This window comes from Ostrinia furnacalis, unplaced genomic scaffold, assembly GCF_004193835.3.
Source record: "Ostrinia furnacalis isolate ACB-3 unplaced genomic scaffold, ASM419383v2 OfSCF0447, whole genome shotgun sequence".
Taxonomy (NCBI): domain Eukaryota; kingdom Metazoa; phylum Arthropoda; class Insecta; order Lepidoptera; family Crambidae; genus Ostrinia; species Ostrinia furnacalis.
In genome coordinates this window covers 52,105-77,560 of record NW_021130686.1, presented here as the reverse complement: position 1 = coordinate 77,560, position 25,456 = coordinate 52,105, and the positions used below count along the sequence as shown (strand labels likewise).

General features: G+C 44.2%; 1 protein-coding gene across 1 annotated transcript; it reads left to right on the top strand.

Moving 5' to 3' along the window:
• Positions 1-79: 79 nt before the first annotated feature.
• On the top strand, positions 80-25,225 carry LOC114365276 (Collapsin Response Mediator Protein). Its single transcript, XM_028321794.1, has 23 exons — positions 80-84; positions 173-357; positions 941-1,017; positions 1,625-1,825; positions 2,486-2,632; positions 5,804-5,930; positions 6,618-6,726; positions 7,598-7,746; positions 9,079-9,266; positions 11,238-11,322; positions 12,394-12,528; positions 14,070-14,187; positions 14,324-14,465; positions 14,738-14,833; positions 15,462-15,588; positions 16,341-16,449; positions 16,908-17,056; positions 17,690-17,908; positions 18,492-18,640; positions 19,807-19,891; positions 21,522-21,656; positions 23,246-23,371; positions 24,988-25,225. Exons 1-23 carry the CDS (start codon positions 80-82, stop codon positions 25,065-25,067), a joined length of 2,943 nt encoding a protein of 980 aa, XP_028177595.1. The 3' UTR covers positions 25,068-25,225.
• The last annotated feature ends 231 nt before the right edge of the window (positions 25,226-25,456 follow it).

Below are 25,456 nucleotides of genomic sequence, written 5' to 3'. Positions count from 1 at the left end.
CGTGGTTCAACGCAGCCTTAAACGTTTGAACCGATTGAGATGGGCATAAATAAGGATATAAAAATCCAGGAACAATAGTATGAGGTTGGTTTTTATCCCTAATCCCTTTGTTTAAACGAAGTACAAATAAAGGTTAATTCCAATCCACTAACCCCCTTTTTCTCTCTTCCAGACAAGTGGGCCGCAACCTCATCATCCCCGGGGGAACCCGCACCATCGACGCAACCGGGAAACTGGTGATTCCGGGAGGAATTGATCCCCACACCCACTTCGAGTTGGAAATGATGGGTGCCAAGGCTGCTGACGACTTCTACAAGGGGACCAGAGCGGCGGTAGCTGGAGGAACTACTACTGTTCGTAAGTATCCTTCATCATCATCATCATTTCAGCCACAGGACGTCCACTGCTGAACATAGGCCTCCCCCAATGAATTCCACAAAGGCCGGTTGGCCTTCCTGCTACCTTTATGAGGTCGTCGGTCCGTTAGTATCCTAGTCATCAAGTAATTTTGTCTCCACTGCTAATACGATGCTCTCGCATTTATCACAGGCAGATGGAGGCAAAGGTACCCTTAAATATCCTTATAACTTAGGTATTAAGGTTTAATTAATGAAAAGTTTAACATACTTCCAAACGCTCCTTAAAATTCAGCGTAAGTTCATATTAATATATTTTTTAATTTTCATGTTGATTCAAAAGAAGTTAACGCTACATAATCCAGTCACCTCACCTAAATACTAATATTTGAATAACCCGTACCTAGTGTAAAAGGTCAACTTTCACTGTTGTCGTCCTTGGTAAAATTAATTATGAAGGATAAGTAAACACTCACTAGCACGACGTATAATACGTACAGCGCCATTGCCGCTCGAAGCCGGGTAAAGGAAGACTGCTTAGTTAGGGGATGACCTACTAAATAATATTTTCTTCCTTTTTTCAGTTGACTTCGTTCTACCTCAGAAGGGACAGTCTCTTGTGGAAGCTTACAACAACTGGAGACAGAAGGCTGACGGCAAGGTAAATAATTATGTTCATAAAATCCCAAAGTTTACAAAACATGTAAATCACCTATCACATAAAAAATGTTCACTAGATCTTCAGTCTAGCGAATCGAGGCTTAGGCAAGACTTTATTATTACTTGTTATTGTTTTGTAAAGGACAAAGCACACGTATCAACCCGGAAACGGATCGTAACCGTATCAACTCGAGGCGGTCAGTATTCTTTGTATGAAAGTCCGTAGTACAACGCACACTATCCGAACCGTAACGTAAACGCTTACGAAACGAAAGGCGATACGTTTTTGATCCCTTTCCGGGTTGATAAGTGTATAATGACCTCAATACGGATCTCACTTATCTTATACTAGCTTTCCGCCCGCGGCTTCGCACGCGTGGAATTTTGTCTATCCCAAAAAAACCATCGCGCGCGTCCCTGTTTCAAAAACCGGGATAAAAACTAACTAATCCTATGTCCTTTCCCGGGACTTAAACTATATCTATGCCAAATTTCATCAAAATTTCGGATCAGTGGTTTAGGCGTGAAAGCGTGACAGACAGACAGAGTTACTTTCGCATTTATAGATTGGATTATTGATATTGATAGATTGGTCTTGATACCTTCAGGTATGCTGCGACTACGGTCTCCACGTGGGCGTGACCTGGTGGTCTCCCTCCGTGAAGAAGGAAATGGAGAAGCTGACCTCCGAGGAGTACGGAGTGAACTCTTTCAAGATGTTCATGGCGTATAAGGACGCGTGGATGCTGGACGATTATGACCTTTCTTGCGCCATGGAAACGTGCACTGAACTAAGGGCTTTGGCTCAGGTAAGATAAAATATGTTACTCTATTCTAAAAAACCTAAAATAGAGAAACACGGGTATTAACTTAACGTTTTTTATATGAGTTACATTATGTACTAACGGCTTGACGTTTCGGCTGCTATGCTGCAGCCGTGGTCACAAGCAGACTGACGGCTCGCGGCGTCGTTTTAGTTGAAATGGAACGGGAAAGTTTAAAATCTAAAAAACATTTTTACCACGTATTTTTCATATCTTGACGATAATAATATGTTTTTCTATCTGACTGACTTAACTATAAGATTTTAGAGATTATATTTATAGTACCTACTCGTAACCTCATCCATAAAATGTTTAAGCTTCTGTAGGGTAGGTAGGTTCTACTAGTTTCAGTCTAGAACTCTAGAGTATCATTATAAATAACTTGAAAAAATCGAACTGCCTAAGGCGGGAATTGAACCCACGACCTTCTGCTTGCCGGGCGACTGCTCTTCCAACTGAGCGTAGACACTGGATTTCGATTTTTTCAAGTTATTTATAATTTTCAAATTAGTTTGAGATGCGACTTAACGCTAAAAATTAACTAACACTTTTAGGATGCTGCATTTTGCGGCCGAAACAATCTATTCTTAAGTGACTCCTAATTATTTGTCTTTATTTTCTAAAACCTCTACTTGGTCTCTCCAGGTTCACGCCGAAAACGGCCACATCATCGCCCGGAACACCGAGAAACTTCTAGAGGCGGGAGTGACCGGCCCTCACGGCCACCAGCTGTCCCGCGATGAGGAGGTGGAGGCTGAGGCCGTCAACCGCGCCTGTGTCATCGCCAACCAGGTTAGTGCAGCATAAGGAGACAGGTCACACCATAGCAACACTGAGGAGCTGCTAGAGGCATCAGTTCTTTTACTTCATACTGCAGGAGCAATACCCTCTCCAGAAACTGGCATCATCGCCAACCAGGTCAGTGCAGCATCAGGAGACAGGTCACATCATAGCAACAGAGGAGCTGCTAACCTGGTGTCAGTGCATCATTATGTCATCTAGTCCAAGAGAGAGGTCAGGCAGAATTGCGTCATTGTCATTTGGTCTTCACTGCAGGAGCAAGACCCTCTCTAACTTACTAGAAGCCTGCCAACTTAGTCAGTGCAGACAGAGGTCGCACCTAGTATAGTAACACTGAGGAGCTGCTAGGGGCATCAAGTCATCTAGTGTCCTCTGCAGAAGCTATAACCTCTCTAGAGACCTTCGTAATTACTACCCAGGTCATTTAGTCTCCATTACAGGAGCAATACTCTTTCTAGAGGCCTGCAGCATAGCTTACTAGGTCAGTGCAGCATCATAGCAACACTGAGGAGCTGCCAGAGGCGTCAGCACAGAGCACGACCCTCTCTAACTTACCAGAGACCTGCTGACCAGGTCAGTGCATCATCAGGTCATCTAGTCGCCACTTCAGCAGCTCGATCCTCTCTAACTTGCGAGAGGCCTGCTAGCCAGGCTAGCATCAGGTCAACTAGTCTCTCCAGAGACTTGGATCATCGCTTACCAGATCAGTGCAGCATATCAAGAGAGGTCACATCATAGCAACACTGAGAAGCTTCTAGAAGCGGGAGTGACCGGCCCTCACGGCCACCAGCTGTCCCGCGACGAGGAGGTGGAGGCCGAGGCCGTCAACCGCGCCTGCGTCATCGCCAACCAGGTCAGTGCAGCATCAGGTCATCTAGTCTTTACTGCAGGAGCACGCGCCTCCAATTTACCACAGGCTTGCATCATCGCTAACCAGGTCAGGACACCAATACCTTCTTTAGAGACTTGCATCATCAGGCCATCTGGTCCCCACTGCAAGAGGAGTACCCTCTCTAGAGGCCAGCGCTAACCAGGTCAGAGTATCATCAGGTCATCTAGTCGCGACTGCAGGAGCTCGATCCTCTCTAACTTGCGAGAGGCCTACTAACCAGGCTAGCGTCTGGTCATCTAGTCTCTCCAGAGACTTGGATCATCGCTAACCAGATCAGTGCAGCATCAGGAGAGAGGTCACATCATAGCAACACCGAGAAGCTTCTAGAAGCGGGAGTGACCGGCCCTCACGGCCACCAGCTGTCCCGCGACGAGGAGGTGGAGGCCGAGGCCGTCAACCGCGCCTGCGTCATCGCCAACCAGGTCAGTGCAGCATCATAGCAACACTGAGGAGCTGCTAGAGGCATCAGGTCATCCTCTCCTACTGCAGGAGCAATACCCTCTTCAGAGACTAGCATCATCGCTAACAAGGTCAGTATACCATCAGGTCATCTAGTCTCCACTGCAGGAGTACGCGTCTCTCTAATTTACCAAAGGCCTGCGTCATTGCTCCCAGGTCATCTAGTCGCCACTGCAGGAGCAATACCCTCTCCAGATACTTGCATCATCATTAAAAAGATCAGTGTAGCATCTGATCAAGAAAGGTCATGTCATAACAACACTACGGGACTATTCCCACCTCTCGTTCCCACCACTGCAACTCCTGTGCTACAGCTTGACCGCCATAAAAACCCAACCAATGAAGGTCAAGTTTAGTCATAACAACACTAAGGAGCTGCTAGAAGCGGAAGTGCTTCATCAGGTATTCTGGTCTCAATTGCAGGAGCAATACCCTTTCTAGAAGCCTGCATCATCGCTAAGCAGGCCAGGGCAACATCAAATATACGCTGGAACTGTCAGAAGCGTCTTTTCGAGCAATCCAAACGCTCTAATGTCTTTTCGCGCAAAAGACCATTCGCGCTAATGTCCAAAACTTTAGGAACTTTAACTGGAGGCAATTTTTGTCACAGTGAACAATAAATAGAATTACACAAACAGGCTTGGCTAAATCAGATCATAATTTATTTCCTCTTTTTGCGTTTTCTTCTGTCACTTTTGTACCATTTCAACAAACGTTCCTTTCTCTCCTTCTAAAGCAGTCTTTCCCAGTGGCGTAGCTTGGGGGGGGCAGGGGGGGCCATGGCCCCGGGCGGCATATGAAAGGGGGCGGCGGATAAGAAAAAAAAACATTGCATGAACAAGAAAAAAAAAGGTCGACTATGTCTACGTTGAGACTAACAAATCTAGTTATACTGGCAATTGAAAATGAGATACAATTTGATATCGACGATTGTGTAAAAGATTTTGCTTTGAAAAAAGCACGAAGAGTAAATTTTTAATCTATTTTTTTAAGTAATAGTAACAAAAATATTTAAGGAGCTTACTTACCCCTCTTTTTGACTACTTTATATGCCTACCCCCACCACGCAAACCGGCAGATTAGTATACCGTTGTTATCAGAGGCACTCGGGGCATACGTAGTATGAATATCTGACGCGCTCGAGAATGCCCAAGTAACTGTTTTTTTTTAACATTTTTGAAAAACCGTACACGCCAAACCCACCGCTAAAATGGTTTTTGCCATACGAGCTTTTCTTTTCGAAATTATTTTATCTTTCGATTTTGATAGGTCTCGACGGCGCCGTTGAATTACGCCATTTAGCTACCTCGCCTCCCTAACTATAATAAAGCTGAGCTATTTAAGAAAATCAAACTTCCTGTGGGTTTCAAGCAATTGCTTCTCTTTAATGTATTTTCCTTCTGAAGCAGTGCGTGGTAGTTTATTTTGACTTTCAACAAATAAGGTGAATAGTGTACCTGAAGTCCATTCAATATAATTAATATTTAAACTTTAAAATATTTATAATTAAAATAAAGGGCGGCGGATTTCCGGACGGCCCCGGGCGGCGAAAAGCCACGCTACGCCACTGGTCTTTCCCAAAGTGGGCGATAGCGCAGGCTTAAAGGGGGGCGGTAAGAGACCCAGAAAAAAAATCGGGACGTTGTGTAGAGGCTTGGGAGGCGTCATTTACTAGGAGGTCACTTAGACACCGACTGAGCACTCGACTCTCGACTACAAATGGGGGCGCTAAAAAGAATTTATTCTCAAAGTGGGCAGTAGACAAAACAAGTTTGGGAACCACTGTTCTAAAGCTATATTTCCTATTCCAGGCGAACTCCCCGCTGTACATTGTCCACATGATGTCCAAGAGCGCAGTCCAAGCCTTGGAGAATGCGCGCGCGCGCCAGAAGCCGCCAGTGTATGGAGAAACTCTGGCTGCTACCGTTGGAACTGATGGTGAGATATACAGGGTGTGGTTTTGTAAAACAACGCCCATTTCAGGGGTAGGAGTATACACGACACTGATGCCAAAAAAAAATATCATGGAAAAATCCATGACAATAGAAAAAGTCTCGAAAGTTTTAGGAGACGTTTGAACAAGGTTTTTTACTAATAAAGCTAATAAAGTGGTAATTAAAATTTTATTAATATTTTTCTTGTAGTTACTTTCATGTGAAAGTTGTATTAAGTTGTGTTACAAAACCACACCCTGTATAGGGTGTTGCAAAAACGGCTTATTATGAGGACTCACTAAGGCCCCTTTCCATAAAAGCGGCGAAGAGAGGAGATGGGTCTTGAATAAGAAGCTGAGCGGAGAGTTGGTATGGAAATAACGAAATCTAATTGGTTATTCAAAACATCTATAGTCTCCTCTTCTGTTCGCTTGGTGGAAGTGCCCCATTTCTTTTGTTACGAATTGATTTTATTTGCTAAATTGGGCCAAAATAATTACATAATTTATTTTTTGAAAGTGTAAACCTCTGTTTAAAAACACATTATGTTGATAAGCAAAAGCCGACCATTAGTCGAGTTCAAACCGTCCTTAAAGTGACCAAAATCGACTAATAATGAGAAATCAGAAAATTTTTGCAAAACAAATCGTCTTTTATTTATGAGGGTAGTACAACATATCACTTTCTACAGGTACCCACTACCGCAACTCGTGCTTCCGTCACGCGGCCGCGCACGTTCTTTCTCCGCCGCTGCGGCCGGATCCTTCTACCCCCCAGGCCATGTGCGAGGCGCTGGCCGAGTGAGTTGCATTTTAAACCCTATACAGGGTGGAATTTTGTAATGCCACCTGGAAGGAAAGTACTCATAATACTGATAGAAAATTTTATTGAAAGAAAACATTCCTTTATTTTTGAAAAGAAAGAGAATTGCATTCAAAGATTTTCGAAAAAAAATTCGTACATAATTAAAATAATTTAAGATTTCATGGTTTTCCTTTTGTTAGAGAGATTTCATTCTTTTACTAAACCCTAACGATCGATGCAATAAAAATACAGGATGTAATTTTGTGTGGCAAGCAAATTTTTGGAAATCTTTGAATGCAGTTCTATTTCTTTTCAAAAATAAAGAAATGTTTTCTTTGAGAAAAAAAAATCTGTCTACAATATTAAGAGTAGGTACTTTCCCTCCAGGTGGCATTACAAAATTCCACCCTGTATACTTGTGTTAAATTTGAAGTTAGTACTTGAGTAGGCCTTACTCGATTGATCTGTCGTAAGATCTAGAACTACTTCTCCACCCCCAGCTTATGTTGATACGCTAGCAAGTATTGCACTTTGAACCTTAGTTATTTGTATTAAGGATGAAGGCACTAGGAGGTGTTATGTGCTTGCTCATTATCCACTGCGGTATCAGTACTCAACGTTCGAATAATCTTTAGTACTACGCAAGCAATGTGAACTGTTATGACGTCGCTGCTGTCATCATTGCTGTCACGAGCAATGTGTTCTGTATTTGGGCATATTGCTGCGACACCGGCCCCGCCCCCTTTTCACATCTTCCTTTAGTTTCTGTGATCTGTGAGGAAGGCCTATGTTCAGCAGTAGACGTCTTGCGGCTAAAATAATGATATCATGTCACCACCGGGCACCGAACCTGTACTTTACTTCCAGTGACCGCCTGCAGTTGATCGGCAGCGACAACTGTACCTTCCATGAGAAAGACAAGGAAATTGGCAAGAACAACTTCTCGAAGATTCCCAATGGAGTCAACGGGGTTGAGGACCGCATGGCCATCTTGTGGCAGAAGGCTGTTAACACTGGTAAGGGCTGTTCTATTCTAGTAAATCCTTAAGCAGTCTGAGAAAATCTTGTTTTAATATTTTTTAGATTAGAACTTAATACCATTAGAACAGACTGTTACCGAACACTGGTATATTGGAAGTCAGTATAAAAAGTAACTGATAGCGCCACTTGACGGGATAATTTCGCCGGTTACGTTAGGTGTCCTCGATGCTGAGTGAATCAAAAAATCTATGAAGATTTTAGGTCTTGAAAGAAGCTTCTAGGGGCGCTACAGCGCTCAGGAAAATGTCCTAAGTCATTACATAACGAGTCAACGATTACTTAAACGCATATCGGGTTAAAACATGTTAAAATTAATTAAGTTTAAAAAATAAAAAACATGTGCATTTTGTCCTGAGTCTATCAAATGAAGCGACTACTAATTCAAGATTCAAGGAACACTATTTCGATCCTCATCAGCCGCTAGACTATTGTGGTTTAAACACATTGTCACAGATCAGTTCTACGAGCTATATGCCCTGCCATAGCTGGGCACCGTTAATCAAATAGTTAACTTCGTTAATCGTTAAACCGTTACTAAAAAAATTAACTTCGTTAAACGTTAAAACGTTATATTTCGGAAGATTTAACGCAAGTTAACGTTAATCGTTAATCCGTTAACACGTGATAATAAAACGAAAAAAATAATTGTATGCAAGGTTCAAATAATTTCGAAGGCTTGTATCGCGCATGGAATTTATTCCTCTTTTATGTTTGCGCTACCAGCTTCCGAAATTATTTGAACCTTGCATAAGTACAATTATTTTTTTGTTTTAGGACAACTGCATTTCAGAATAAAAGCTTGTTTTCAGCTCAATCGGTTGAGGGAATTCTTAAATTCAGTTGCAAGATTTGTTCCATACATACTCACAAGTGAAGTCAATATAAAGCTTGTAAATAAATAAAAAAATAGCATTTTTTATATCGTTGCGTTAGTGATCTGGTTACAAAAACTGTTGTTTTGGGTTCTGAAAGTTCTGGAAGCCCGAGCGTAGTTGTCAGAACGCGTTTTTCTAGCGTTTTTCAGCGTGCCTGCTGTATCTTTTTGGTAAATAGTAGGTACTGGATTAACGATTAACGGAATTAGGATAATTTAACGGAAGTTAACGAGTCCGTTAACATTTTTTAAAGTTAACTTCAAAGTTAATCCGTTAATAGAAATGTTAACTTCGTTAATTAACGATTAACGGATTAACGAGTTAATGCCCAGCTATGTGCCCTGCCCATTGCCAATTAAGTTTGGCAATTCAGCAAGCTATGTTGGCTACTTTTGATCAACTGAAAATCATCACAAAAATCTCAATCTCCAGGCATTATGGACCCGTGCCGCTTCGTAGCTGTCACCAGCTCGAACGCAGCGAAGATATTCAATCTATGGCCGGCGAAGGGCCGCGTGGCCGCCAACAGCGACGCGGATATCGTGGTGTGGGACCCGCGCCTCGAACGCACCATCTCTGCTGCCGCCCACCGGCATGCCGTGGACTTTAATATCTTCGAGGTAAGGACCAATTTAGCACTGCGAGACGAGACAAAAGAAACGAGAAAAGACGAGAGCCAGATGCTTAAGTTTCTAGTCTGGTGAAGCGAGGGTATCGGCATGCTGTGGACTACAATATCGTCGAGGTACCAGGACTGATCCTACCTCTCTTTCAATACAACAACTGCTGCAGGACAAAGGGTGATTAAAATGACTGGCTCTACGCTGCGCGTATCTAGACACTTCCAGCTATTTTTATCTCAGCTAGCATGAATACTAGCAGCCACAAGAGTACTCAAATATTATACTCACTCGCTCAGCGATGAGCGATACTCGCTTGGCGATCCCATTACTCGCCAAGAGACTATCCAGCCATCATTCTACTCGCCTGTCGCACTCGCACACTCGCTGCGACAACATTACTGGCCTTACGTTACGTTGCGTTTCTCGAGCAAGAAAGCTGTTACAAGTTACTCGCTCAGTCATCTATGGGACAGCAGTAGCCATATGACCAGCTCTCGCAGCCAAGATCTTCAACCTATGGCCGGCGAAGGGCCGCGTGGCCGCCAACAGCGACGCGGATATCGTGGTGTGGGACCCGCGCCTCGAGCGCACCATGTCCGCCGCCGCCCACCGGCATGCCGTGGACTTTAATATCTTCGAGGTAAGGACTAATTTAGCCTGCTGATGACTGCGAACGAGCTAGACCCTAACAGTGTACGTACTGGCATGCCGTGGACTCTAATACCTTCGAGGTAAGGACGCTTTTGGCTTAAACCTGGCGACTATGAGCGAGAAAGGAACAGAGCTAGACGCTAGAGTCTCTGGTGAAGCGAGTGCACTATTAGACTTCAATATCGTCGAGGTAGCAGGATCCTACCTGTCTCTCTCTCTCTCAATAAAGAAACTCCTGGATTCCTTTTCTACCTATAGACAGCTGCAGCAGGACAATGGTCTCATCCAACGACTGGGCTTACGCTGCGCGTATCTAGATATTTCCGGCGACCTTTAAAGCAGCTGCAAGAGTCGTCAAATGTTATACTCGCTCAGCGATGAGCGATGTTCGCTTGGCGATCTAATTACTCGCCAAGACAACACTCAACCACCATTCTACTCGCCCGTCGCACTCGCCCACTCGCTTTATAGCCCAGCGACAAAATTACTGGTCTTGAAATGCGTGACGTTTCTCAAGCAAGAAAATTGTTGAGGTAAGGACTAATTTAGCTTGGTGCTGAAAGGACTAGACTAGACTCCAGTGCACCGGCATGGACTTTAACATCTTCGAGGTAAGGTGTAATATAGCACTGCAAACGAGGGAAGACTAGAGCTAGATACTTAAGTCTCTGTGCTGGTGAAACGAAGGTATCGGCATGCTGTGTACTACAACATCGTTGAGGTAACAAGACTGGTCCTACCTCTCGCTCTCTCTTAATTCAGCTGGTCCTGTATAGGATGGAAAAGGGTTTTGACCTTTAGACAACTGCTGCAGGATAATAGCCTCTCCCAAAGATGTCTAAAATGACTGGTTCTACGCTGCGCATATCTAAAGCCTGGTCCGTGAGCACGTAGAATCCCGTCCAATGACCCCAAGCTACCCATCCTTATCGCTCGCGCGTAATTATATTGCTGTCGCGACTGTGCGACGCGCGCCCGCAGTGAGTATGCGAGCGCGACAGCAACATAATTACGTGCGAGCGACAAGGATGGGCAGCTTGGGGTCATTGGACGGGATTCTACGTGCTCACGGACCAGGCTTTAGACACTTCCAGCGACCCACGTTTACTCGAGCTAGCAAGTATAATTGCAGTGACGAGTACTCAAATATCATATTCACTCGCTTGGCTATCTAATTACTCGCCAGAAACCCATTCAGCCGTTGTTAAACTGTACAATGCAGAGGGTGAATTATAATGTGAGGACTCGTTTATATTTGGGCGACAAAATGACTATATGACGTCTATAATCTAAAAAACAATTGTTTTACTTTTACAGGGCCAGCACGTGGTGGGCAGCCCTCAGTACGTGATTGTCAACGGGCGAGTGTGCCTCGATGACGGGGACCTCCGGGTGGCTGAGGGTATGTGATGACTTACCTTATGTATTGTAAAACATGGTTTACACTAATGTTGTATTTGCATTTTCATCCACAATACAAACAATCTTTTCATTTTGAGACACATGGCTGGCGTGAAAGAGAAAAAAGATTCGTAGAATATTTTGATGAAACCTTACAGTGTTATTGTTTACTGTGACCAATTTTTCATGTAAGCGAAGCCGTACACAAAAGCTAACGGGACTATTCCAAACTCTTCTTCCCACCGCTGCTCCTACTTGACCGCTAATAAAAACCCTACCTGTAAAGGTTAAGTTTGTTCCGGTGGAAAGTTAAACGCAACGAAATTAATCAGCCAAAAGTTACTTTTTTACTATTTGGATATCGTCTCGGTCAGACGCGCAATCCGCAATCCTCATCGTGTGTTAATTCCCGCTGAAAACCAGCTTCTTGACATGAGGTTTGTGTTATGTCGCGAATATTGCTGAGCGCCTCTTCAGCATAGCCTCTAAGTTTTGATAAATGTTATGTACTGTATAATATAAGTATTCTATACTCAACATCAAATAAATCGCACCTTCCGCGACGCGAACTTTAACGATTTTCTTCTGACACAATCATGGTACCCCAACAATATTGGTGTTATTTGAAAGGCCAATAAATATCCTTAAAGAAAAACAGATTTACTTTCTTAATAAATGATTAACATATACCATAAATGTGACTTGAAAAAATACCTCACTTTGGGCCCACCTATGGGATCAATTAGACCAATTTTTATGGTTATAACACCAAATAATGATTTCACGTGTCCTCTTTAACAGATGGATAGCAATTAAACCCAACTTAACAGTTTTCTAGCCATAAAAGTTGGCTCTAGCGTAACTACCTATTTTTTGAAGAAGTGACTCTGGATTCTTCTAAGGACACATTTTTGGGGTAAAAACCTTTCCTTTAATGAAATAAAGGTTAGAACTAGGCTTTTAAATGGTACCAATATTGGTGGGAAGTGGGGATGCATACGTTTGAAAATGCTAGTCGCGGAAGGTGCGATTTATTTGACGTCGAGTGTATATTATCTTAATATCCTTGCAGGGTCCGGCCGCTTCCTCAAGACGCCCGTCAACAGCCCCTACATCTACGGCGCCGGCTCGCTCCGCTCGGCGCCCGCTTCTCCGCAGCAGGAGGCGGCTAACGGGACCAACGGGAACTCCACGCCTACCCACCACGGTTAGTACTAAACTAGCAGCTCACCCTAGTCCAAGCGACTCATCCTTATCACCACACCACTCATCAAAGCCATAATTTTATTTTATTTTATTTGTTTAACAATGTTTCAACAGCATTAAATTGTACATAAATGTGCAGGAAGATACAACTTGAACATAAGCCAATTAAAGAAACACATTCTATTACTAAAACATTTTTAAATAAGTTAACGTGGGTAGGTAGGTGAACACGAAAACAATTCAAAACTAAGTAAGCGAATTACATGTGAACTGGGTGTGAAATTCCGAGTCACTAATCAAATAATAATTATGTATTTACATAAACTTTATAAATGTGAAAATAAATATTATAAATTAAATTAGACTAAATTAGATTAAAGTAAATTAAACAAGCATTACCGCATGGTCAGTGTATTGCAAGTGTGTAGTGTATGGTAAAGTGTAATGTACTCGTCGTCGTCGTTTCAGGCAAATGACGTCCACTGCTGGACAAAGGCCTCCCCCAAGGTTTTCCACAATGAACGGTCCTGCGCTGCCCGCATCCAGGCTCTTCCCGCGACCTTTACCAGATCGTCGGTCCACCTAGTAGGAGGCCTGCCCACGCTACGTCTTCCAGCCCGTGGTCGCCACTCGAGAACTTTCCTGCCCCAACGGCCATCGTCTCTACGAGCTATGTGCCCCGCCCTTGATTTTAGCAATTCTGCGAGCTATGTCGGTTACTTTGGTTCTCCTGCGGATCACCAAAGTAACCGACATAATGTACTACATCTGCATTTAAACTATGTTTGACTATTCAAAATTTTATTCAATTTCGACCACTGGTGGCACTTATGAACGTTAAATATAGTAAAAAATAGGTAGTCCTTAAGGGGCATTTACTCTCCACTGCACGTCTCTCCCTAAGGCGATTATCACACTGCACCGCGGTCCGCGTGGCGACATATAAAAAATCCCGCGCGCAAACGCGTTGTCAGTGTGTTGTGCCGCGCTTGTTTTCTATACAAACTGAGGTACTTGCATATAATGATTAAATCTATCGTCCCGCGTACCGCGGCGGAGCGCGGTGCAGTGTGATAATCGCCTAATTTACAAGAGACTAGAGGATTTGGCCTACAGGTGAATCAAGTGACTACCATAGCCTGCAGACATGCTAAAAACAAGTGGCAGTGGGCGGGGCACTTAGCTCGCAGATCTGATGGCCACTGGGGCAGAAAAGTTCTCTAATGGCGACCACTGACCGGAAGATGGACTAGGTAGACCGACGATCTGGTGAAGGTCGCGGGAGGTGCCTGGATGCGGGCAGCGCAGGACTGGTATTTGTGGAAATCCTTGGAGGAGGCCTTTGTCCAGCAGTGGACGTCATTTGGCTGAAACGAACGAAAGGATTTGGCCTATACTCCCCACTGTTTATTGAGGCCATTTCACTTATTTTCTGTTGCTAAAAATAACTATGGAAAACCTTGGGGGAGGCATTTGTCCAGCGGTAGACGTCATTTGGCTGAAACGAACGAACGAAAAATAATTGACTTTAATCTCTTCCAGAGCTGACGCTGGTAAACAAGCAGCTGGAAGCCATGTCTGTGTCATCGGGCTGCAGCACGCCCACCGGCCGCAAGATGCGCGAGCTCGGCCAGCGAGACNGAGGAGCTACTGACCTGGTGTCAGTGCATCATTATGTCATCTAGTCCAAGAGAGACGGCACATCATAGCAACAGTGCGGAGCAGCGAAAGGCAGGATTGCAGCATCAGGTCATCTAGTCGCCACTGCAGGAGCTTGACCCTCTCTAACTTACCAGAGACCTGCTAACCATTAGTACAGCATCTGGAGAGAGAGATCACACCATAGCAACACTGAGGAGCTACGGGAGCTGGGATAGACATCTGATCTCCACTGCAGGAGCAATATTCTTTCTAGAGGCCTGCATCATCGCTGACCAGGTCAGTGCAGCATCATAGCAACACTGGAGCTGCTAGAGGTATCAGGTCATCTAGTCCAAGAGAGAGGTCACATCATAGTAACACAGGAGCTGCTATAGGCAACAAGGCAGACTCATTGCCAACCAGTGTAGCATCAGGTCAAGAGAGGTCACAACATAGCAGCACTGAGGAGCTACTGATCTGGTGTCAGTGCATCATTATGTCATCTAGTCCAAGGGAGAGGTCACATCATAGCAATAGTGAGGAGCTGCCAAAGTTAAAATTTAGAATGAATGGCGGGAGTGACCGGCCCTCACGGCCACCAGCTGTCCCGCGACGAGGAGGTGGAGGCCGAGGCCGTCAACCGCGCCTGCGTCATCGCCAACCAGGTCAGTGCAGCATCAGGATAATTATCTAGTCTCCACTTATGTAATTTCTAACTAGGTCAGTATAGCATCAGCTTCAGGAGAGAGGTCACATCATAGTTCGCAATACTAGAAGCTGCTACTAGCAGCAGCGCATCATCAGGTCATGATCTCCACTGCAAGAGCATAAGACCTCTAGAGAGAGTCTCTCTAGAGGTCTTCGTCAGTTCTTACCAGGTCAGAACAGCGTAGGTCATCTAGAGGTCACATCATAGCAACATTGAGGAGCTACTAGTGGCGAGATTGTACCATCAGATCATTTAGTCCCCACTGCAGGAACATTACGCTCTCCAGAGACTTGCATCATCGCTAACAAAATCAATGCAGCATAAGAGCTCACGGCCACCAGCTGTCCCGGGACGAGGAGGTGAAATCCTGTTTCCAATCTGACCTGGACTCTTGTACATTCAGCGTCAAATACTTCGTGGCACCCAAAGTGACCAAGAAATTGACAACGCAACCTTATTCCAAGACGGGTTACGAACTTTTTGGCTACTTTAAATGCCAATAACTAATAATTAACCTGTTGATTAGAATCCTAATGTTTCTCCCTAGTGCCGTTCTTATTTCTAAAGCTTATCTTCTATTCCAGGCGAACTCCCCGCTGTACATAGTCCACATGATGTCCAAGAGCGCTGTGCAAGCCTTGGAGAATGCGCGCGCGCGTCAGAAGCCGCCTGTTTATGGAGAAACTCTGGCTGCTACCGTTGGGACTGATGGTGAGATATACAGGGTGTGGTTTTGTAAAACAACGCCTATCTCAGGAGTGGGAGTATACACGACACTGATGCAGAAAAAGAATATAAAAAAATTTAAAAAAAAACCTTGGAAAAATCCATGAAATCAGAAAAATGGTATTATTACGCGGGCGAGCTATCGATCAGTCCGCATGTGCTCAGTGGTGTATCGGGTTACGCGGGGCTGATGCGGGCGGTAACAAACGCCGTCTCGAAAGTTTTAGGAGACGAACAAGGTTTTTTACTAATAAAGTGGTAGTTAAAATTTTATTCATATTTTTCTTGTAATTACTTTCATGTGTACTACCCCTGAGATGAGCGTTGTTTTACAAAACCACACTTGTATAGGGTGTTGAAATAACGGCTTATTATGAGGACTCACTAAGCCCGTTTCCATTAAAGCGGCGAAGAGAGAAGATGGATCTTGAATAAGAAGCTGAGCGGAGAGTTGGTGTGGAAATAACGACGCTTGGTGGAAGTGCCCCATTTCTTTTGTTACGAATTGATTTTATTTGCTAAATTGGGCCAAAATAATTACAAAATTTATTTTTTGAAAGTGTAAACCTCTGTTTAAAAACACATTATGTTGATAAGCAAAAGCCGACCATTAGTCGAGTTCAAACCGTCCTTAAAGTGACCAAAATCGACTATTAATGAGAAATCTGACAGTATTTGCAAAACAAATCTTCTTTTATTTATGAGGGTAGTTACCTATAACATATCACTTTCCTCAGGTACCCACTACCGCAACTCGTGCTTCCGTCACGCGGCCGCGCACGTTCTTTCTCCGCCGCTGCGGCCGGATCCTTCTACCCCCCAGGCCATGTGCGAGGCGTTGGCCGAGTGAGTTGCATTTTGAACCCTGTATACTTGTGTTAAGGTTGAAGTTAGTACTGGGCCTTACTCGATTGACCTGTCGTAAGATCTAGAACTACTACTCCACCCCCAGCTCATGTTGTAAGTAAGTAATGCAATTTGAACCTTAGTTGTTTGTATTAAGGATGAAGGCACTAGCAGATGTTATGTGCTTGCTCATTATCCACTGCGGTATCAGTACTCAAAGTTCGAATAATCTTTAGTACTACGCAAGCAATCTAAACTGTTTACATTATGACGTCGCTGCTGTCATCATTGCTGACACGAGCAATGTGTTCTGTTTTTGGGCATATTGCTGCGACACCGGCCCCGCCCCCTTTTCACATCTCCCTTTAGTTTCTGTGATCTGTGAGGAAGGCCTATGGACGTCTTGCGGCTAAAATAATGATATCATGTCACCACCGAGCACCGAACTTTACTTCCAGTGACCGCCTGCAGTTGATCGGCAGTGACAACTGTACCTTCCATGAGAAAGACAAGGAGATCGGCAAGAACAACTTCTCGAAGATTCCCAATGGAGTCAACGGGGTTGAGGACCGCATGGCCATCTTGTGGCAGAAGGCTGTTAACACTGGTAAGGTCCCTCATCATTTACAATAGATCATTAAGGCTGAGTTGCAACACCTAACTTTGACTGTACTGTAACTATAACGATAACCGGTGTTTTTTGTAAGGAGTTTGACAGATTTTTAACGTTTTTTAAAGTCAAAGTGAGATGGTGCAACCCAGTCTAAGTTATCAGTCTCAAATTCCATAATTACCACTTTTTGTTCAATACGGTTTTTTGAGAATTGATATTTACTTTACTACAGCCTACTACCGAACACAGTGGCATATTGAAAGTCAGCTCAGTACTTCAGTACCTATAAAAAAATATGTATGCGGGTGACGACAGATAGTGTTGATCCCCGTCACGGAAACTTTTTCGAAGTAAAGTTGGTAATAGTTACTTTAAGAAGCACGTTTAATAGCTTTACATTGTCCTGGGTTTATCAATTGAACCGAAAATAGCCCATCGGTGTTGTTTCAAGATTCGAAGAACGCTACTTCGTTACCCGTCGGCCGCTAGGTTATTGTGGTAAATCCACTATAATAACACTTCATCACACATCAGTTCTACGAGCTATATGCCCTGCCCTTGGAAATTCTGAAATATAGTTACTTTGTTCGCTCTACGGAAAATCATCAAATAATTCTCAATCTCCAGGAATTATGGACCCGTGCCGCTTCGTAGCCGTCACCAGCTCCAACGCAGCCAAGATATTCAACCTATGGCCGGCGAAGGGCCGCGTGGCCGCCAACAGTGACGCGGATATCGTGGTGTGGGACCCGCGGCTTGAGCGCACCATCTCTGCTGCCGCTCACCGGCATGCCGTGGACTTTAATATCTTCGAGGTAAGGACCAATTTAGCACGGCGAAGGAGGAGCTAGACACTAGAGACTTGGTCCTCCTTGATTGGGATTTTCTCCGCTGTCACGCACAGGCATGCCATGGATTTTAATATCTTCGAGGTAAGGACTATTTTGGCTTGATACTGACGACTGTGAGCGAGAAAGGAATAGAGCAAGACACTAGCATTAGTCCTTGGACTGATGAAGACTTCCTCCAAGTAACTTTCCTAACTATAGACAGCTGCTGCAGAACAAGGGTCACTTCTAAAGATATCTAAAACGACTGGTTCTACGCTGCGCGTATCTAGACACTTCTAGTGACCTTCACTCGAGCTAGCGTTCATACTAGCAACGACAAGGGTCATCAACATACTCGCTCAGCGATGAGCGATGCTCACTTGGCGATTTAATATACTCGCCAAGAAGTCTCTTGAATCTCAACACGCGCCAAGAGACTATACAGCCTTCATTCTACTCGTCCGTCGCACTCGCTCACTCGCTTTAATAGTCCAGCGACAAAATAACTGGTCTTGACATGCGTGACGTTTCTCGACCAACAAAACTGTTGTTAGTTACTCGCTCAATCATCTATGGGACAGCAGTAGCCATATAACCAGCTCTCGCAGCCAAAATCTTCAACCTCTGGCCGGCGAAGGGCCGCGTGGCCGCCAACAGCGACGCGGATATCGTGGTGTGGGACCCGCGCCTCGAGCGCACCATCTCTGCTGCCGCGCACCGGCATGCCGTGGACTTTAATATCTTCGAGGTAAGGACCCTTTTGGCTTGAACCTGGCAATGACTGTGAGCGTGAAAGGACTAGAGCTAGACCCTAGTGCACCGGCACGCCGTGGACTTTAACATCTTCGAGGTAAGGACTAATTTAGCCTGCTGATGAGTGTGACCGAGAAAGGTTTAGACAGCTGCTGCAAGACAATGGCCTCATCCAACGACTGGGCTTACGCTACGCGTATCTAGACACTTCTAGCGATCTTTACCCGAGTTAGCATTCATACTAAAGCCTTGATCACACGTACCGAGTAATCGGGCGAGACAGTGCTCTCGGCCAAGTACTCGGTGCGTATGAACATAGCGCCGAGTGATCGGCCGACTCGGCCGAGCAAAGCGACGAGACAGTAGCTCGACTACTCGCCGAGTATCCACGCTCCCGCTGCCCCGCACTGTCTCGCTCGCTCGGCAGGTCTGAACGTGCACTGTCTCGCCACTCGGCCAAATGATTGACGTCACGTCCACAGTTTAGAGAAATAGAAAAGTCTCAATATAACTGAACTGACTGTGCTAATTTCAAAACACGTGTGAACAGCACTCGCTTACATCACTGTCTCGACCGAGTAAACATTTTACTGTCTCGCCCGTTTACTCGGTAGGTACCTACGTGTGATCAAGGCTTAACAGTGATAAGAGGCGTCAAATATTATACTCGCTCAGCGATGAGCGATACTCGCTTGGCGATCTCAACACTCGCCAAGAGACTATACAGCCTTCATTCTACTCGCCCGTTGCACTCGCTCACTCGTTTTAATAGCCCAGCGACAAAATTACTGGTCTTGACATGCGTGACGTTTCTCGAGCAATTAAACTGTTGCAAGTTACTCGCTCACTCATCTATGGGTAGCCATAGTAGCAGTGAGTAGCTCTCGCAGTCGCGATGTGCAACCTGTGGCCGGCGAAGGGCCGTGTGGCCGCCACCAGCGACGCGGATATATTCACTCGCTCAGCGATGAGCGATACTCGCTTCGCGATCTAATTACTCGCCAGAAACCCATTCAGCCGTTGTTCAACTCTAAAATGCAGAAAATAAATTATAATGTGGGGACTCGTTTATATTTCGACGACAAAATTACTGGTCTTGATATTTCCATTGACTATAATATGACGTCTTTAATCCAAAATATCCCTGTATGTCTTTTACAGGGTCAACACGTGGTGGGCAGCCCTCAGTACGTGATCGTCAACGGGCGAGTGTGCCTCGATGACGGGGACCTCCGAGTAGCTGAGGGTAAGTTATGACATACTTACGTAGTACAATGATGGTTGTATGAGATAACAGTTGAGCCGAGCGCGGGCTACACAGCTACAGGGCACGCTTCATGCCAAAGCAAAGTTTTTATGTGATTTTTTGACTATTACTTCGCCCTTGTACCATAAAATCTTACCCCCCTACTAATAAAACTTACACGCTCGTTGAACAGTGTTTTAAAGTGACGTTTAGTATGGAAATGTCATTTTAAAACAGTGTTCAACAACTGTGTAACTTTTTATTAGTATTTATATTTAATCTATTGCTAATCGGATGTTGTCTCATTAAGAATCCATCCTCACACACAAACTGTAAAACACTTTTCTATCCAAAAAGGGACACTAATTTTACAGTACATTGCTGAATTCGCATTGAAAGAGTTAATTAGAATTTGAGATTCAAAATTACCTTTTGAATAAATAAGGTTTTTATTACTGGTGATGACTGGGTAATGAAATCGTAATTATATTTAGTCCGTCAGACAGATAATTAAAATATTTGACCCGATTTTTTAATTTTTGACGACCCGATTTTTTAACGGGTTGCGCCTGTGCATTACTTGTCTTTATGGGTAATTCATAGGCGCAGCTTACTTTTGTGTTACTTTTACCTCTACACAATGTTTACGTGATTGTTATTGCATGCTGTGTGTACACGTTTTTAGGTTGCAATCTAGATTTATAAGCATTTATTTTGTAATAATTGCAATTATTTGTAACTACCGTTGTATCCTTTGATTGTTACCTGTTGTGTATGCATTAATAATAAATAAATAAATATTTTTTTTATAATCGAATAATTACAGTATTATAATGAGTTGAAACGTCGCGTGACGTCACTATTGAGTAAAAATTCTACTCAAGCGTGACGTATCGCGCCATTTCAACTCGATGTAGCACTTTTATTATTTAATTATGAAAGAAAATAAAAAATATGAGAAATATTTTCTAATTATCTGTCTGACGGACAAATAATTGAAATATTGTCATCTAGCCTATTATAGTGTACCTTTTGTCCGCGGCTTCACCCGCGTGAAATTTAGTTTGTCACTATATGTTATTCTGGGTTATAAAAAATAATACTGTAAAGTTTCATCAAAATCCGTTCAGTATTTTTTGCGTGCAAGAGTAACAAACATCCTGACATCCACACAAACTTTCGCATTTATAATATTGGTAGAGATTCCGTGGAGGGTAGTTGAACGGGAAGCATGGTCGATCTGTTTTAATGGTTTTAATTTATTATTTAATGGACTTTAGTGTACAAATTTGGTGTTATTTTGTGTTCTAAAGTGCAGTGAAGTGATAAATTATAAAAAAACATTGAAATACTTCGTATTTGAGCGCGCATCGAGTGTCGAGTGGGTTGTCGTATGAACAACCCGCTATGGACCCGGTGGCGTCTTGAAACCTGCTTACGGGCATACTTAACTCCACGGAATCCATGAAAAATCAATAGAACTGAAACACCCACGTTCTATTGATAACTATGTCAATTTTCACTCGACATTGGCAGAAATAAACCTCCCAGAGAGGTTTAATTGCCATTAAAAAAAATATATATTGGTAGGATATTAGTACAGATTATTTGAACATCAACTCCCTTGCAGGGTCCGGGCGCTTCCTCAAGACGCCCGTCAACAGCCCCTACATCTACGGCGCCGGCTCCCTCCGCTCGGCGCCCGCTTCCCCGCAGCAGGAGGCGGCTAACGGGACCAACGGGAACTCCACGCCTACCCACCACGGTCAGTACTAAACTACATCGTTTATTCCCGATGTCCCCCACTATTTGTCCACCACTGGTGGACATCGAGAAAAAAAGTTGCAATGTCCACCAGTGGGGGACAGCGCTACTGAAATCTTCACGTTGGGCCCTACTGGTGGACACTGAGAAGAAATGAGTTGCTCTGTCCCTCAGTGGTGGACATCGAAACCAAAAAAGTTCCGTTGTCCCCCACTATTTGTTTTGTAAATAGATGATAAATAAAGCAAAAGTATGGAATCACCCTATTTGTTCCGAGCGATCATAAGAACCAGGGATGGTAATCTGAAACGTGGTTGCCTACCACTGACCTCTATACACACTAGACAGGCTGTTTCATACAAATTACAGCTAATTGCGTGTGCCAATTTGAAGCGCCACTACGAGTGTTCCGAGAACTAATTTTGACGTACAATATATGGAGTAACCATAAGAGTAAGCTGGATAGAAAATCACTAATTTTAGTTCCATGGACTCTCGTATCTGCCTACAGCGCCAAAATGGCGAAAATCAAATAGGCACAAAAATGTTATGACAGCAGCCAGTTCAGTATGTATAGAGGTCAGTGTCGCTTACTATGGGCCTCATAAAAAGGCTCAAGGTCACTCAAAGGGCAATAGAGCGTGCTATGCTAGGAGTTTCCCTGCGTGATCAAATCAGAAATGAGGAAATCCGCAGGAGAACCAAAGTGACCGATATAGCCTGCATTGCTATAATTAACTTTTTTTTTTTTTAAATATAACCGACTTCAAATGCGTGAACACAAAAAAAAACTAAAAATTAAAAAAATTTGATAATACCTATTCAACAAAAAAATAATCGTTCAAATTGGTTCATAATCGGCGGAGATATTGCGTATAAAAAAGTTCATCCCCAATTTTCCACCCTTGGGGGTGAAATATTTTCTTCAAATTCGCATGAAACCACGCTTTTGATAATACCTATTCAACAAAAAAAATTTATCGTTCAAATTGGTTTATAATCGGCGGAGATATTGCGTATAAAAAAGTTCATCCCCAATTTTCCACCCTTGGGGGTTGTTTTTTTATTATTAAATTTAAATGGGACCACCCTTGAGGTATTACCTATACGCCGATAAAAGATTTGTTCAAATCGGTTCATAATTGACGGAGTTATCGCGTAACAAACATAGAAAAAAAAAACATACAGGTCGAATTGAGAACCTCCTCCTTTTTTTTAAGTCGGTTGAAAATCAAGTGGCAGTGGGTGGGGCACATAGCTCGCAAAGCTGATGGTCTTTGGGGCAGTTCTCGCCCACGATTAAGTGGATCGACAATGTGGTGAAGGTCGCGGGAGGTGCCTGGATGCGGGCAGCGCAGGACCGGTCTTTGTGGAAATCCTTGGGGGAGGCCTTTGTCCAGCAGTGGACGTCATTTGGCTGAAACGAACGAAAGGATTTGGCCTACACTCCCCACTGTTTATTGAGGCCATTTCACTAAAACTGTTGCTAAAAATAACTATGGAAAGCCTTGGATGAGGCCTTTGTCCAGCAGTGGACGTCATTTGGCTGAAACGAACGAATGAAAAATAATTGACTTTAATCTCTTCCAGAGCTGACGCTGGTAAACAAGCAGCTGGAAGCCATGTCTGTGTCATCGGGCTGCAGCACGCCCACCGGCCGCAAGATGCGCGAGCTCGGCCAGCGCGACCTGCAGAGCTCCACCTTCTCCATCAGCAGTGAGTAGACCACCAGATAGATACCTTTTAGATACCCTTGCAGCTTGACCTGTATCTCACCCTCTCGTGGCAAACAGAGCTATTACTGTTATAGTGATGCTAGCAGGCCTAGCAGCAGTAGCCTGTCTCACTCTCTCGCACCAATTAGCAGCAGCAGTAGGGCTGCAGAGCTCCACCTTCTCCATCAGCAGTGAGTAGACCAGATACCCTTGCAGCATGACCTGTGTCTCACTCTCTCCTGGCAAACAGAGCTGCTACTGCTGTAGTGATGCTAGCACGAGTAGCAGAACTGCAGAGCACCTTCTCCATCAGCAGAGTAGCAGCATCTTCATGAGTAGACCACCAGATACACCTGCAGTATGGCCTGTATCGCGCCAATCAGCAGCAGTAGTGATGCTAGCAGCTGGAGCCTGTCTCACTCTCGCACCAATCAGCAGCAGTTGCTTAAGCTACAGAGCTCCACTTTCTCCATCAGCAGTGAGTAGACCAGATAACCTTGCAGCATGGCCTGTGTCGCGCTAATCAGCAGCAGTAGTGATGCTAGCAGCCTGTCTCACTCTCTCGCACCAATCAGCAGCAGCAGTAGGGCTGTAGAGCTCCACCTTCTCCATCAGTAGTGAGTAGACAACCAGATACCCTTGCAGCAGCCTGTCCCACTATCTCGCACCAATCAGCAACAGTAGCAGAGCTGCAGAGAAACTTCTTCATCAGCAGTGAGTAGACCAGATACCCTTGCAGCATGCCTGTGTCTCACTCTCTCGCGCTTAACAGCAGCTGTAGCAGAGCTGCAGAGCACCTTTTCTAACAGCATTAAGTAGACCTGCTCATATTTCTGCAAACCAGCCTCCACACTTGTTGACCTCTAGCCAGTTTGCTGGCATACCCTTTCGCCTTGCTGGCATCCAATTACGGTACTCTCAAACTGGAGACTAGGAAAGTATTAGTATAGCTGAAGTAAGGTGACCTGGACATCTATCATCATCCAGTAATAGAACCTTGGAACCTTTGGAGAAAAGCTAAGTAAGCCCATTGATAGGGTAAAGGTCTCATCTTCCCAAATGTAGGGTGGATCGAGCCCTACTCCGCGGGCTCAATGGAGTGGTGGCTGCAAGGTAAGTTGCCAATCTAACTGTTCGATGTTAACAACCCTCGATCAGAAAATCGAATATCTACAGTCATAGGAAAGACCTCTATGTTTGGCCTTTTTTATTCTAGAACTAAGTCGAGAACCGTGACTCTCCTTAAAGTATGACCAGAATAAATACAAATGAGTAGGTCACGCGCACGCACACACTGACAAAATTTAGCGTGGATGGATAAGCGGGGTGTTGCAGCACATACAAACCGCGCTCGGTGCGTTTCTATGAAGATGACCTACTCATTTGTATTTACTCTGGTAGGACGGACAACTTTGGACCGAGACCTTTTTAATCAATCCAATCAGGAGAGAATTAAACAAACCCTTTTAATAAGAAAATAGGAATACCTACTAGTGACAGGCTAGCTAAAAGTCCACCGCGTATTATTCTAATTTTGTCTCACATTTTATTTTGCTCGCTACGTTACTTTAAATGCTACCAAAACAAGGCTTTTCAGCTTCAACTTTTGCTTTTCAGAAGAGGTAGAGGGCCTTGACACCAAGACTTCGGTCCGCGTACGGAACCCGCCAGGCGGTAAGTCTTCCGGACTCTGGTAATCCGCTTCTAACCAGACAGCGGGCAAGCTTGCATCGCGTTGGCAGAATCTGCTTGTGGAAACTATGTATGTATAGGCACAATTCGTTTGTAGTTTTCGTATCGGATTTGATAGTTAATTTATTTTGATGAATTTATTCATCTTTGGCAACATTTGGGACGTGAGTGTACTTTGTACCTAATGGCGCAAGTACACTATGCAGGAAATTGACCTAGAAGAACCGCGAGCCCGCTCATCAAAGTATGGACGACGCATGGCGAAACTAACCGAAGTGCGAGTTTACACTAGTCTCGATCAATTTCCCGCATAGTGTACTTGCGCCATAAAATTATTGACTAAAATGTGACGTGTTTTTTTGGAATTGATGACGAGAATTTGTGAAATGACTAA